Source organism: Pleurodeles waltl, chromosome 9 (genome assembly GCF_031143425.1).
Source record: "Pleurodeles waltl isolate 20211129_DDA chromosome 9, aPleWal1.hap1.20221129, whole genome shotgun sequence".
Taxonomy (NCBI): domain Eukaryota; kingdom Metazoa; phylum Chordata; class Amphibia; order Caudata; family Salamandridae; genus Pleurodeles; species Pleurodeles waltl.
The window spans coordinates 683,575,541-683,588,849 of NC_090448.1; the positions used below are offsets into that span (position 1 = coordinate 683,575,541).

Here is a 13,309-nt window from a genome sequence, read left to right on the forward strand (position 1 = left end):
GGCACAGAGGTGCCCAATTCTGCATAAGCCAGTCTACACCGGTTCAGGGACCCCTTAGCCCCTGCTCTGGCGCGAAACTGGACAAAGGAAAGGGGAGTGACCACTCCCCTGACCTGCACCTCCCCTGGGAGGTGTCCAGAGCTCCTCCAGTGTGCTCCAGACCTCTGCCATCTTGGAAACAGAGGTGCTGCTGGCACACTGGACTGCTCTGAGTGGCCAGTGCCACCAGGTGACGTCAGAGACTCCTTGTGATAGGCTCCTTCAGGTGTTAGTAGCCTTTCCTCTCTCCTAGGTAGCCAAACCCTCTTTTCTGGCTATTTAGGGTCTCTGTCTCTGGGGAAACTTTAGATAACGAATGCATGAGCTCAGCCGAGTTCCTCTGCATCTCCCTCTTCACCTTCTGATAAGGAATCGACCGCTGACCGCGCTGGAAGCCTGCAAACCTGCAACATAGTAGCAAAGACGACTACTGCAACTCTGTAACGCTGATCCTGCCGCCTTCTCGACTGTTTTCCTGCTTGTGCATGCTGTGGGGGTAGTCTGCCTCCTCTCTGCACCAGAAGCTCCGAAGAAATCTCCCGTGGGTCGACGGAATCTTCCCCCTGCAACCGCAGGCACCAAAAAGCTGCATCTCCGGTCCCTTGGGTCTCCTCTCAGCACGACGAGCGAGGTCCCTCGAATCCAGCGACACCGTCCAAGTGACCCCCACAGTCCAGTGACTCTTCAGCCCAAGTTTGGTGGAGGTAAGTCCTTGCCTCACCTCGCTGGGCTGCATTGCTGGGAACCGCGACTTTGCAAGCTTCTCCGGCCCCTGTGCACTTCCGGCGGAAATCCTGTGTGCACAGCCAAGCCTGGGTCCACGGCACTCTAACCTGCATTGCACGACTTTCTAAGTTGGTCTCCGGCGACGTGGGACTCCTTTGTGCAACTTCGGCGAGCACCGTTTCACGCATCCTCGTAGTGCCTGTTTCTGGCACTTCTCCGGGTGCTACCTGCTTCAGTGAGGGCTCCTTGTCTTGCTCGACGTCCCCTCTCTCTGCAGGTCCAATTTGCGACCTTCTGGTCCCTCCTGGGCCCCAGCAGCGTCCAAAAACGCCAAACGCACGATTTGCGTGTAGCAAGGCTTGTTGGCGTCCATCCGGCGGGAAAACACTTCTGCACGACTCTCCAAGGCGTGGGGGATCCATCCTCCAAAGGGGAAGTCTCTAGCCCTTGTCGTTCCTGCAGTATTCACAGTTCTTCAGCCTAGTAAGAGCTTCTTTGCACCAACCGCTGGCATTTCTTGGGCATCTGCCCATCTCCGAGCTGCTTGGGACTTTTGGACTTGGTCCCCTTGCTCCACAGGTACCTTCAGACAGGAATCCATCGTTGTTGCATTGCTGATTTGTGTTTTCCTTGCATTCTCCCTCTAACACGACTATTTTGTCCTTAGGGGAACTTTAGTGCACTTTGCACTCACTTTTCAGGGTCTTGGGGAGGGTTATTTTTCTAACTCTCACTATTTTCTAATAGTCCCAGCGACCCTCTACAAGGTCACATAGGTTTGGGGTCCATTCGTGGTTCGCATTCCACTTCTGGAGTATATGGTTTGTGTTGCCCCTATCCCTATGTTTCCCCATTGCATCCTATTGTAACTATACATTGTTTGCACTGTTTTCTAAGACTATACTGCATATTTTTGCTATTGTGTATATATATCTTGTGTATATTTCCTATCCTCTTACTGAGGGTACACTCTAAGATACTTTGGCATATTGTCATAAAAATAAAGTACCTTTATTTTTAGTATAACTGTGTATTGTGTTTTCTTATGATATTGTGCATATGACACTAGGTGGTACTGTAGTAGCTTCACACGTCTCCTAGTTCAGCCTATGCTGCTCTGCTAAGCTACCATTATCTATCAGCCTAAGCTGCTAGACACCCTATACACTAATAAGGGATAACTGGGCCTGGTGCAAGGTGCAAGTACCCCTTGGTACTCACTACAAGCCAGTCCAGCCTCCTACACATGCCATATATCCGAGATCTTGAAACTTTCCCAGATGGAAGATGCTGCACGTTTAAGGCAGACTCATAAAGAAAACATGGAAAAGGGTTTAGCTGTTGTCGATAATGGCATGAACTCTGTCCAACATATTTTATACCCTAAATAATATTGAGTTTTCTGCAATTGGCTCAATTCAGAATGACATGGCATTTTTACGACATGGACAAAGCCAGCTGCGTTCTATCATGCAGTTAAGTTGGACACTGCATGTTCTCAAAAGTGGCCAACTACCATGGAAACAAGTTAACATTACTCAATTGTTTACCGCTTTTAATTTGTCTAGACCGCAACAGATAATGGCCAAGAAAAAAGCAACTTCTATCATGCTTAACTTTGAGAAAGTAGAAAAGTTGCCATTCACTGTAGTAGAAATCCTCTCACTAGTATGGCTAATTACATGGAGTAATAATTCTGCCCATTTCCACCTTTCGATTCACAAAAAGCTTAAAGCATTTTCCAATAGGCAGGTCTGAGCAGCCAGGAGATAGGTACATACACGGGGCAAGGGAGTTGCCTTTTGGTTACAAGTGTCTGAACAACGAAACAGAGGCCTTTCTTAGCGGAAGAGAGTTTGAGACTACTGTTAGTCATTCTATTATCTGTAAGCAGGTGTCCCTGCACTGCCTTTACAATGCAGAGGTCGCAAATTTGGCATGCTTTCTAAATGGTACTCCAGTCACTTTGATTTGTCCAGTTTTACAACTTTCTAGTGGAAGTTATGTGGTTCTGAATGATCACAGACGCTGTGAAATGAGGCCAGGAATTGCTCATTTGATTTCAGTTACTGAAATGGTAACTTGCTGCAGGCATGTTTTATTCCCCAACACACAAGAAATAAAAGTGGCAGACTTGTGGCCCCACATCACCACTTCTAATGTAAACTTTGACAAGCTCAGCAGACTAAAGGTGCTATTCTTCCAAAAACATGTGGCCTGGACATCAGCCAGAGAGAAGTACGAACTTCAGATAGCAAGATCATCCGCTGAGATACAGTCACTATTAAGCAAAGCATTTTAGAGAATTGGTCAGCAGAATATTTAATGCATTGAATACTGCGGGGATTGCGCACTTGTCTTTGGCGGGTTCTGTATAACTTTGACATTAATTTGGGGAATTCTGCTGCTGCTATTTTTGATACACAATGGCTGCCCTCTCTTAGCAAAACAAAGTGATGGAGTTACCACCAGCGCAGCTGTTTAGTGAACGCATGATGCAGTACTTCGGAGCTTCCTTGCTTGGGGAGCTGGAGCTTGATTGGTCTTTGACATTCAGATCAGTCTTGACGTGTGTCTAGCCCATCTTCCAGTGCATCTGGTATCTCTTCGAACGTGCACCAATAGTGTGTCTTTCTGTGGAGCCTGCACCTCCTGTGGACACAGATCTGTTCAGGTTCTCAATGAGGGCTCATTCACGGACATGCCCCTTGAGACTGCGGTTGATTTGCGAGGCATCCTATGAGCTGCTGCTTCTTGCTGGCTCCAACTACATCTGGTATATCGAAAAGTGCCACTTACGCAGTTCATTCTGCGTTGGAGGCTTTACACACTTGTGCTCCATGAATCCTTCTGCCAATACTTTGGTCAACTTGTCATCTGCTGAAATGGAATCCTAGCTCGTCTGTCTGTCTTGATGACACTGGAGATTTTTGTAGGAGCAGGACTATTGTTAAAATTCGACCACTGGGTTTTTCAAAAGTAAAAAATTACACTAAATTGCCTTTTAATTCGACCTTTCTGTTGGCTGTCTTGGCTTGTCAACTTTCATTTTTGGCTCTTATATATGTTTTTAGCTATGCTTTTAGAATTTTTATGCTTTTGTTAGAGGATTTTTAAACATTAGGCCTTGTTTCGGCAATAAGGGCAGATCTTGTGGGTCCATTTTAGTTAGTTGCTTGGGCACAATGATATCTTAGCCTCGGCTTGCACCCTTGCCCTTTTACCCAGTTATTGTGCTCTGCAGCTTTTATTTATTTTACTTACTTTTAGTGGTATTGTTTAATTTCAATTTAAGCTGCTATTCTGCAAAAGCATCATTATCAGTGGTATGGATGACATACCTTGCATCATGGTCTCTTCCTCAGAATCACAAGAACAGAGAATGAGGCACACAGAATTATATTTTGCATTGCTGGTCCCAAGCCTGCGTAAACAGACCAGTGCTTAGGTACATACCCACGTCAGGCTTCTGTGCATGAACATAAACATGTCCCTATAAAAACATCTTGTAGGATAAAGGGCATTAGAGGGGGTTCCAGCCCAAATTTCCATCTATGCTGCATGCCGGTTTTCTGGCCAACCTCAGCTTTTGTGTCTCCACGGATCCTGACATTGTACCAAGGTAACTGGGATTGGGTGTGCTTCTCATGGACACTGCACAGACAAATTTAGCTTACATCACCATGCTCTCGCTTAGGGGTTAGAGATTAGGCTTTTTTAGGTAGGAATAGTGTATTCATGTTATTACAAATATATTGGGTTGTTTACATTGACATCTCAGATTTTCACAATCCTAATTTTGTTATTTCTCATTATCCTAATCATTACAGCGTATGCATTTTATCATAGATTCCAGCCTTATCAATAAATGTACCGAAAACTGTCCTGCATCTCTTTTCTTGCGTGTGTGTAAGAGATTTGTATGTGGAGAGAAAAGGGTAAAACTTTTTTTCCACCACCATTTCCCTGAGGGGTTTTTAGAGTCCATACAAGGCTGCCACAAATCACCTTCACCGGTTGGGTTTTGGGAGGTACTGCTAGTGAGCCGGGAGGGTTCGGCCGACAGATGCCATCTGGTGTATGAGTGACTCAGTAGCCTACAACACAGAGGTGCTGCCTCTCCAAATGCAGCAGTCTCGTTACTTTGCGCGAGCCCATATGAAAGGCCAGAAAATCACAGATCTCAGCTGTGTCGTGCAGTAGGTCGCAGCCCTTCAGTCAGCCATGTCCCAGAAGAGACGCCAAATCTGGCATCAGCTGTACGAGTGATTGGCTTCTTTGACCCTCTCCCCCTTGTTTTATGGCAGTCACTGGAGGTGTGGGGGGGGGATTTGCTTGGTTGCTGCTGTGGACACGTATCCCTTGGTCACTGAGGTGAAGTGATGGAAGGGAGCAGAAGAGGTGGACCCAATTATTATGGGAGGCTGCGGCTTCTGCAGTATGGTAGGACGCAGCCCTCAGTGAGCATTTGAGATGCCCGATCAGGCATCAGTTGTAGGCAGGATGGGCCTGGGAGAACCAACACCATTCCTGCTCGCCCCAGCAGGGGATAGAGAACTTTCAGAATGATGTCAGGCAGACTTGCGGCACAGATCTCCTCAAATCCAGTCCCATTCTGTTTGCCATCTTGGCCACACCCCCTAAAAAGAATCTTGTTTGTGTGACAATCAAGGACTATATGAATCAATAGAGTTGAGTAGAAATAAACTAGCCTAGTTTACCCACCCCAGAAATAGGTTTTACGCAAAGTGGCACGCAAGATGAGATGGACTGTGGTGCTTTAAATGACTTTAGATTCCAGTATTTGCAGTACTTTAGAACATTCAGAAGTACATGCTACAGAAATTTAGTAATATACTGTGCTAGTAACAAAACAGCATTTTTAAAGTGTATTATTGTGTATGCAGCTCTTTAATAGGGCACACAAACCTTTACGTTATGCCTGCACAAGTGCACATTTTTAAACAAATGTAGGGGAACATTATTAACTCAAACTTTTTTCACATAAAAATACATTTGGATAATTATCACTAAAATTAAAAATATGGTTACATATAAAATCAGATATTAAATCATTAAGTATTATAAAAAAGGAGGCTCAAATATGCAAGGCATTATAGGTCTATGGAAAAAAGTCTAACTGCTGTAATATAGTACACACAACTAGAATTGTAAAACCAATCTGTTTCACCTATGCAAGATCTTTTGGCTCTTTCAATATTTTTCTTTACATGCTGCAAAGCAGCATGAGCAGCAGGTGGAAGAGGGGTGGGTCTAAAAAGAATAGGTAGTCAGAGGGGAGCCAAGAGAATGCGTCAAAAGTGGAGGAGGGCAGGGGTGTGGAACTAAAGTGAATGGACCAGAGGAGGATGGGCACGGATCTAAAGAGAATGGACAGAAGGAAGAGGGGGCCAGTCTAAAAAATAGACAGATGGAAGATTTAACAAGAAAGGACAGAGTTAGGAGAGTGGGTGTAACAAGGAAAGACAGCACAGGGAAGGAGGGGCATTGGTTGACAAAAAAAGGGCATCATGAGGCAGGTGTGGGAGATGTGGGGAAGCAGAACAAAGTGTGGGAGGAGTGCGGGGATTAAAGAGAGGGAAGCAGACACATGCACTCTATACAAGTGGTAAATGTAAAAAAAAAAAAAAGAGCTGCAGATAGTAACCTGTACCACAGCAGGGACACAGTGAAGCCGCAGGAGGAAGCAAAGGAAAGGAGGAGGCTCTGACGAATAAGAAGCAAGGAAACAAGAGTGACATTGCAGCCAACCGATGGTAGTGGTAAGAAATGAGAGGGCTCCAAGCCCGTTTTAAGATTTTTTTTTTGTTTACAAGAGATTTCGCAAGCGCTGGACAGGTGAAACCTAAAAGCGTGTTGCTGGTGCTTCACAAAAGCTGTACATTTCTTGAATTGATCACAACAGTTTTTAGCCTATATAGGAAATAATACCCAATTTAGCTCTCCAGAATTCAAACTTGCACCTTGGGCATCACAAACAGGTCTGTGCTGCCAATGAAAACCTACTGAATTATATTAGAAGGATCTAAATTGCAATCTACAGGTTATAGCTGGATCTATGCAAAAATCTTGTGCTGTCTTTTACCAGAATTATATTTGCAGATTACATACAGTGCTCTAAGGAACATTAATTCTTAACCCAGGCATATTATCAGTATTTATCCCCTTAGCTGCTGTGGTTTGTCTTGTCCCACTGCTGAACCCTTTTTTAATGTTTGGAGCACTTTATGCTTAAGCATTCATAACTTTTTCCATAAAAGGTATCCAGGCCAAATTTGCATCCTTCTTTACCCATATATTGGGTATTCTAAAGGTATAGACGGCTTGTGGACTCCCCCCTAGAGGGAACTGAGAAAATGGGTAATATAGTAAATTTGGTTGTTCTATTTATTTGGTACTATACAACAGTAAGATAGCAGTGACAAGCTATGTAAAACAACAAATACAAATTAGTGAATACAGGCACATATATATGCATCTATTAAGTGAGTGAACAAATGCCCGGCAATGGGGAATGTTGTTTTCCCAGGCAGACGAGGCTTAAAGACCTTGTTTTACTTTTAGGATAATGTGGTAATTCTTTTGACAAGTAGTCTTACTCACCTAGCTGCGTCTCTGTACCAAGTTAGTCCTAGCAGTTGGGAAGGAAGGAGAATTGTGAAGGAATATAGAGTGGATGAAGGGAACCTAGCCTGTCCAATCACTGCCACCCTTTCATGTTCCAAATACTTCTCCTGTGGATTTAGGTATAGTGTGAAGGAGCCAAGGCATGGATGACTCAGTAAACAGGGGACGCTGGACTGTTCCCTTTAAATAAAAAATTATGTACAACACTGATTTGAACCATTAAAAGACCTCTGACCAGCATTTTGACCACATTTGTAAAGTGACCCTCATCCGTAAGGAGTGATATGCATTTTACAGGCAATTTAATTCTTTGAGATTACAATTTGTAGGGTCACAGATGAAAACCAGTCACTTTTACTGAGAAATGATCAATAAAATATGTTTATTTAACAGTATTAAATAGAAAGAGCTTGCCACTTTGCAAAGCATATTGCTTACCAGCACTTTCCTTTTTTCACATGGCTCAGCCAATAAGGGCATCACCAAGATCAGTGGCTCACTTGCACTCCGTCAGTTGGCAGACGGGGTACCGGGACCGATGTTCACACCCCACCACAAACAGTTTAAAAAAGTGCCAGCATCAAAGAGTGATGTCGGCATTTCCTTGACATGTCACAATTTTTCCTGCATCTGTTGATTCCAATATGCCAAGAATGTACATTATTGCACCAAGATCTGGCTTTTAAGTCTTCATTTTCAGACTTTAAAATTTTAGTCGTTTTTCTCGGTTCCTTTGGGTGCAATCTTCATTTGTCGATATCCCTTTCTCCGCTTCCATTAGGCGGTCTCCATATTTGTCTATCCTAGTGGGCGTAGCATGCATTTGGCAGCTGAGAGCACTTATCTTCCTATCAATTGATGCAAGGCTCAATTGCATATCTTTTAAGAGTGCCTGCATGGTCAGGTCCTCTACTACTTCAGCTTGGTGTCCCTGGCTAGAGGCAGCAGGTGTATGATCTGAGTCTTGTTGTTCTCCAGAGTGCTGCATTTTTACATTGCAGTTTAGGCTGTTTGGCGTAACCAGACTTTCCCATAGTGGTAACTGATATCACCCAGTATGGTTTAGTGGTCCCGTAACAGAAACCAGGCACCCGCTATCAGTCTGAACCTGTCAGCATTTCAGCCCAGAGGTTGGCAAAAGTATACACAATGTACATTGTGTTATTACTATCCACTCCACTTCAGAGGACCCACCACATAACAGCAGTCATGGGGGTATGAGCAGTCTGGGTTTCCAAGTAAACTGTGTCAGTAGTAAAGCAGTATCCACCTATTGCTGCCTGCAGGTGTGGAGGTTAAAAATGTCCAGTGTTAGCCTCATACTCTTCTAGTCCTAGACTCTCTCACCTCTGATCTTTAAGAGTGTTGAAGGTAGGCTCTCCAGACTCTATTTATGGAACTGTTCCCATGTGGTGGAATGGTTCCAGGAACCGTGCTTTCTAAACCAGCGTGGGGGGGTGCTCAGATATTTCACACACTTCTCTGGCCTCAAGATGCAGCTTCCACCAGCAGCACCACAAATGAGCTCAACCTCTTATCCTAGTCACATTGCGAGTTTGTTTCCCAACGGGCAAATGTAACGTACTGATGATCTTTCAGGTATTTTTCTCTTTCTTTTCCCACAGCATTCAGTGATTCGTGCCCACCTGTAATCACTAGTCACCATCTTGTGAGCTCCAAAGTGTTGCACCAGCTTTTTCCTGTTCATTGTTATTTCCCAGGCTTTTCTGATGGCAGCAGTAAGATTTAAATCCTGGAAAGTGGGGGAGACACAGTCATGCATCCGGGTGTTTCTTCCATACTCCTGCAGTTATTTTTGTTTGAAAGTTGTTTCCTCTGCCTCAAGAGCTGAGACTAAGCAGCCATCCTGGACGCAGAACAAGCTCTGCCCCAGACAAGCATGACACTTAGTCACCACCTGATGTCACAACACAATATAGTCTCACTAACCAAAACCTCCAATGACCTTTTACTCCAAGTGTGGAGCTGTCTGGTCATACGCTAAAAACTCTATTCCCGGGGCACTCCTTCTAAAACTGAGGAAATTCTAGACAATTTCCTTTGGAAATTGTTTTATTTAAATAAAGAAAATATGTTTGAGGGCAAGATGGAAAAGGGCAGTCTATAACCTCTTAGTGAAAATGTAGTGTGCCCCTTCAGATGAGCTGAAAAAATATAATTTCTATCTTTTTCTCGAATACATTGTGATTTACATTTTTCCAACCCATTTGGCCCCAAATTTTTTTAAGGTTTCTTGAAAGGATGGTTACCTTTCTTTTCTAACTCCATATGTTAATTCCAACTATTGGATGGCTGTGCTTGCTCAATGAAATTAGAGCTGCATATGCATACTCAACCAGTTTGGCTGTCCTACTGACTCTTTTGATACATACATAGGGAATAACCACAGTCCTTTGACAGGGAATTGAAACTTAGGATCTTATCCACACAACGACAGAATGCTAGCCTTACAAAGGCTCTGTATTATTTGTGGTATACCATACTTCACTTTGTGTTCGTATATCAATACTACTTTTTTCATAAAAGTAAGCATCTGACTAGACAATAATTTATTGAGACTAATGAAGGTGTTGAGAGTTGTGCCTGTGCAAACTTGCATTTACTGCCACTCTCGAGAAGCCTTGAACTACTCAAACCATGCTGTAGCCCATATCTGGTCCCTGACAGATGAACTGCATTCATACGTAGGTGGGAGATTACCGTTCTCATTTCAAGCTTGTCATTCTCAGTCATTCACAATGCTGGCATCGAGGAGGGTGGAGTTACTGATTATCAGCAGTGGCAATTAGGTTTAACAGCTTGTCTACCTTAAATCCCTTTCTGTTTCCAGATGTGAAGGCGCAAATTGAGATACAAAATAGAGAGGATTACATATTTAGTGGTGTGGTTATTGAAAAGGAGTTACTCTGCAGATGACAAAGACTTTCCAATTATCGGGTGTATCAGACTTCAACATTACAGATTATTTCCAGTTCTAAACATCATCCAACCGAGAGCAACCTACACAGCAAGGACTACTTCAGCTTTTGCCCAGTGGTTGATATGTACCTACTGACCCAGGTACGATCTTGCATACACAAAAGGGAAAAGTTGACACTATGTGTTACTTTGGAATTTGAGCAATATAGGTTTGCTCCTCAAATAGTTACTAGATGGGAGCAATGACCCGAATAAACAATTTTCGCTCATTAATTGTTTTCTCTCTCCAGCATACCACACACCAGATATCTTCTAGGGCACTGCTACCCTCTGAGCCACTGCACATTCACACATGCACCCTAAACATCAGAGGCAAGAACCTGCCTTACAGTCTTCACAATTACCTTTGCATCAAGTGTCCTTTTCAGCTCTAGCATGTAAGAGTACTGTTCCGGGTAAATATAGTCATATGGGAAGAGCACCAGCAGCCCATCGATATTCAACCTAAGTACAAAGAAGGTTTGAACAATGTCAGTCCACTCCAAAAGTACACTTCATGACATTTTATTCAAACAGAAAATAGTATCAAAGATGGCATAAAAGATTAGGCATTCGGGTCCCACTGACAACCTCTTCAGATGATACTCAAACATAACTTTTGTAAGATTAATATAGCTGAATTGGAGAGCCTAAACTTATTAAACATGGAAAACAATTCTTTCAAATCAATAAAAGCTGGGAGACTCAAACAAATGCAACACTGACAGACAAACATATGCAAAGATGCTGTTTTGCGTAAATACCATGAATACAATGGTCAGCCTTTTAGCTAAAATTGTGTTTAAAATCCCTTGTAAATAACCACCACATTTAAAAATAAATTAAAGGGTTAACACAGCTTTGTGTTATCTTATTTAACAATACAATAAATTATTAGATTATAGTGCCCATACCAAACTGTTTCAACTAGACTCACGCATGTGACATGTGAAATCCTTCACTGAAAAAATAAAGAAACAGGGTTTGACTTTTGATAGTATGCATGCAGAACCAATGCTACAAGAAGGCAGACAATGCTGCATTAAAAACTGCTGATATGTGTATGCTATCATCCTCATGAAATAACTTATCTGTAGTTTCCAAGACAACACATAAACTTGCATACAATTGTGATTACACAGAAAGAATATGGCAATTAACTGGCTAACGCCATCTCTGATGTATTTTTCTAAAATGTAGGATTGAAAATTGTATGTACACCACAGCATATCTAACACTGCACTTTCCCAGTCCTCTCAGTTACTTGCAGACATCGTAAGATAATCATATGAGCAATTAATGGGACCCACATTAAGTGCTGTTACCTTTGCTTTTGGATTTCTTGTAGTAAATTAACTGACCATTAACCACTGTAAAAATACTTTTTCTCAAATGCAAACTGAGCATGTTTACGGACAATATGAAATTGTATTACACAAAATACCTCACTCAGGGATATGTTGTTAATGGGAGAGAGAGTGTTTTTTAGGGGTAGAGATTCCAATTTCATATACGAATATCGAGTGCTTTAAGCATGTTTTTTTTTAAGGTTGATGTTGGTGTTATTTTGCACGTGGGGAGGTAGACATTTTGGTTTTATGGGGATAACAGAACCAGAGGTTGCCCCATTTAATTAAAAAGAAGACTACATTTTAATTTAAAGAGACATTCTGACTATTGGTAACCATGTTGAGTCATTTTTATTTTTGATTTTGACCATTCAAGGCAACAGAACTAGGGCTAATCATTGCAGGCTCTTCAAAAGCAAAGAAGTAACACCCAAAGTCACAAACATGGACATTACTCTCTGAAACATGTGTGCTACCCATTGTGGAAGTAGAACTGACAGATCCATAGGCCATTCAAACACACCTAGAAGGCGAGAAGGATTCTTGACAAGTTCTCTCTGCTTCCGTTGGCACAGGTTACACCTAAAGGGATATTTGTTAAATGACTCTTCTTTTTTCCATCAAATTCTATTCCTATTTGGCTAGGAACTAAAAGGAACAGCAACATGATCTTTGTTTTATTACATAGTCAACATGCATTCCGGAAGCCTTCTTAAGGGTGTCAAGCCTTTATACATAGCGTCGGTGGAGGGGGGGGGGGGTCGAGAGGGGGAGACACATCCAAGGAGCAAGATGGTCATGTTCTCTTGGTCCTCATGAAAGCAGCTTGATTCATCTTCTGGCAGGCCATTCCAGGGACCACCCCAAGACCACCAGGGCAGGGACTGCTGTGGGAGCAGTAGCACTGTTGATTACGCGGGTCGCCCTTTCCCCCTCCCAGGCCATTTGTTAGTGGTGCACAGGCTGTAAATGATAGACGGGGTGGCAGTTACAATCCTGAGTAGCTCTCCCGGAAGAGGTCAATGGTGGAGAGGAAATACTTCTTAGGGACACTGGTGTGGGAAGAGGGAGAAGGTTTGGGAGTGGAGGAAGAGGGCGTGGTTGTAGAAGGTGTCTGTCTGCTGTATTTGGGTGCAGGTGCATGGGCTGGATGCTGTTGTGAGGTGGATGGCTGTTGGGTGTCTGAGTGCTTGTGTCCTTTAAGTGGGGAGACAGACACAGTGGGAGAGGACACAGGGGACGCGTGCATGGCTGTTGTGGAGGTGTCTTCCAGTGAGGTGTGTGTTCTGCTAGGTGTGGTGGTGATGCTGGTAGTGGATGAGGATGTAGTGCATGCAGGTGTGAGTGTAGACGGAACTGGGAGGGAAGAGGAGGAGGGGGACATAGTGGAAACTGTGGACGTTGGTATGTCTGCATCTGGATGGTGTTTGTGTGAGTGCCTGTGGGATGATGTGTGGTGCTTGTGTTTGCCTTTGCCGCTTTTCTGTGTTGTCTTTTGTGCATGCTCGTCTGCCTGTGTGCTTAGGATAGGTTGGTGTTTAGGGGAATGGGTCTGGGAAGAGGAAGGT

The 13,309-nt window shown here is 43.5% G+C and overlaps 1 protein-coding gene across 2 annotated transcripts in view; it reads right to left on the bottom strand.

Annotated features, from left to right (window-relative positions):
* ERCC2 (ERCC excision repair 2, TFIIH core complex helicase subunit) overlaps positions 1-13,309 on the bottom strand; it is a 1,394,405-nt gene that overhangs the window by 1,335,004 nt on the left and 46,092 nt on the right. For both annotated transcript variants that reach the window (XM_069207765.1, XM_069207766.1), the window contains one exon: positions 10,758-10,857. In XM_069207765.1, coding sequence (XP_069063866.1) covers positions 10,758-10,857 — 100 coding nt within the window. The remainder of the gene's footprint in view (positions 1-10,757; positions 10,858-13,309) is intronic.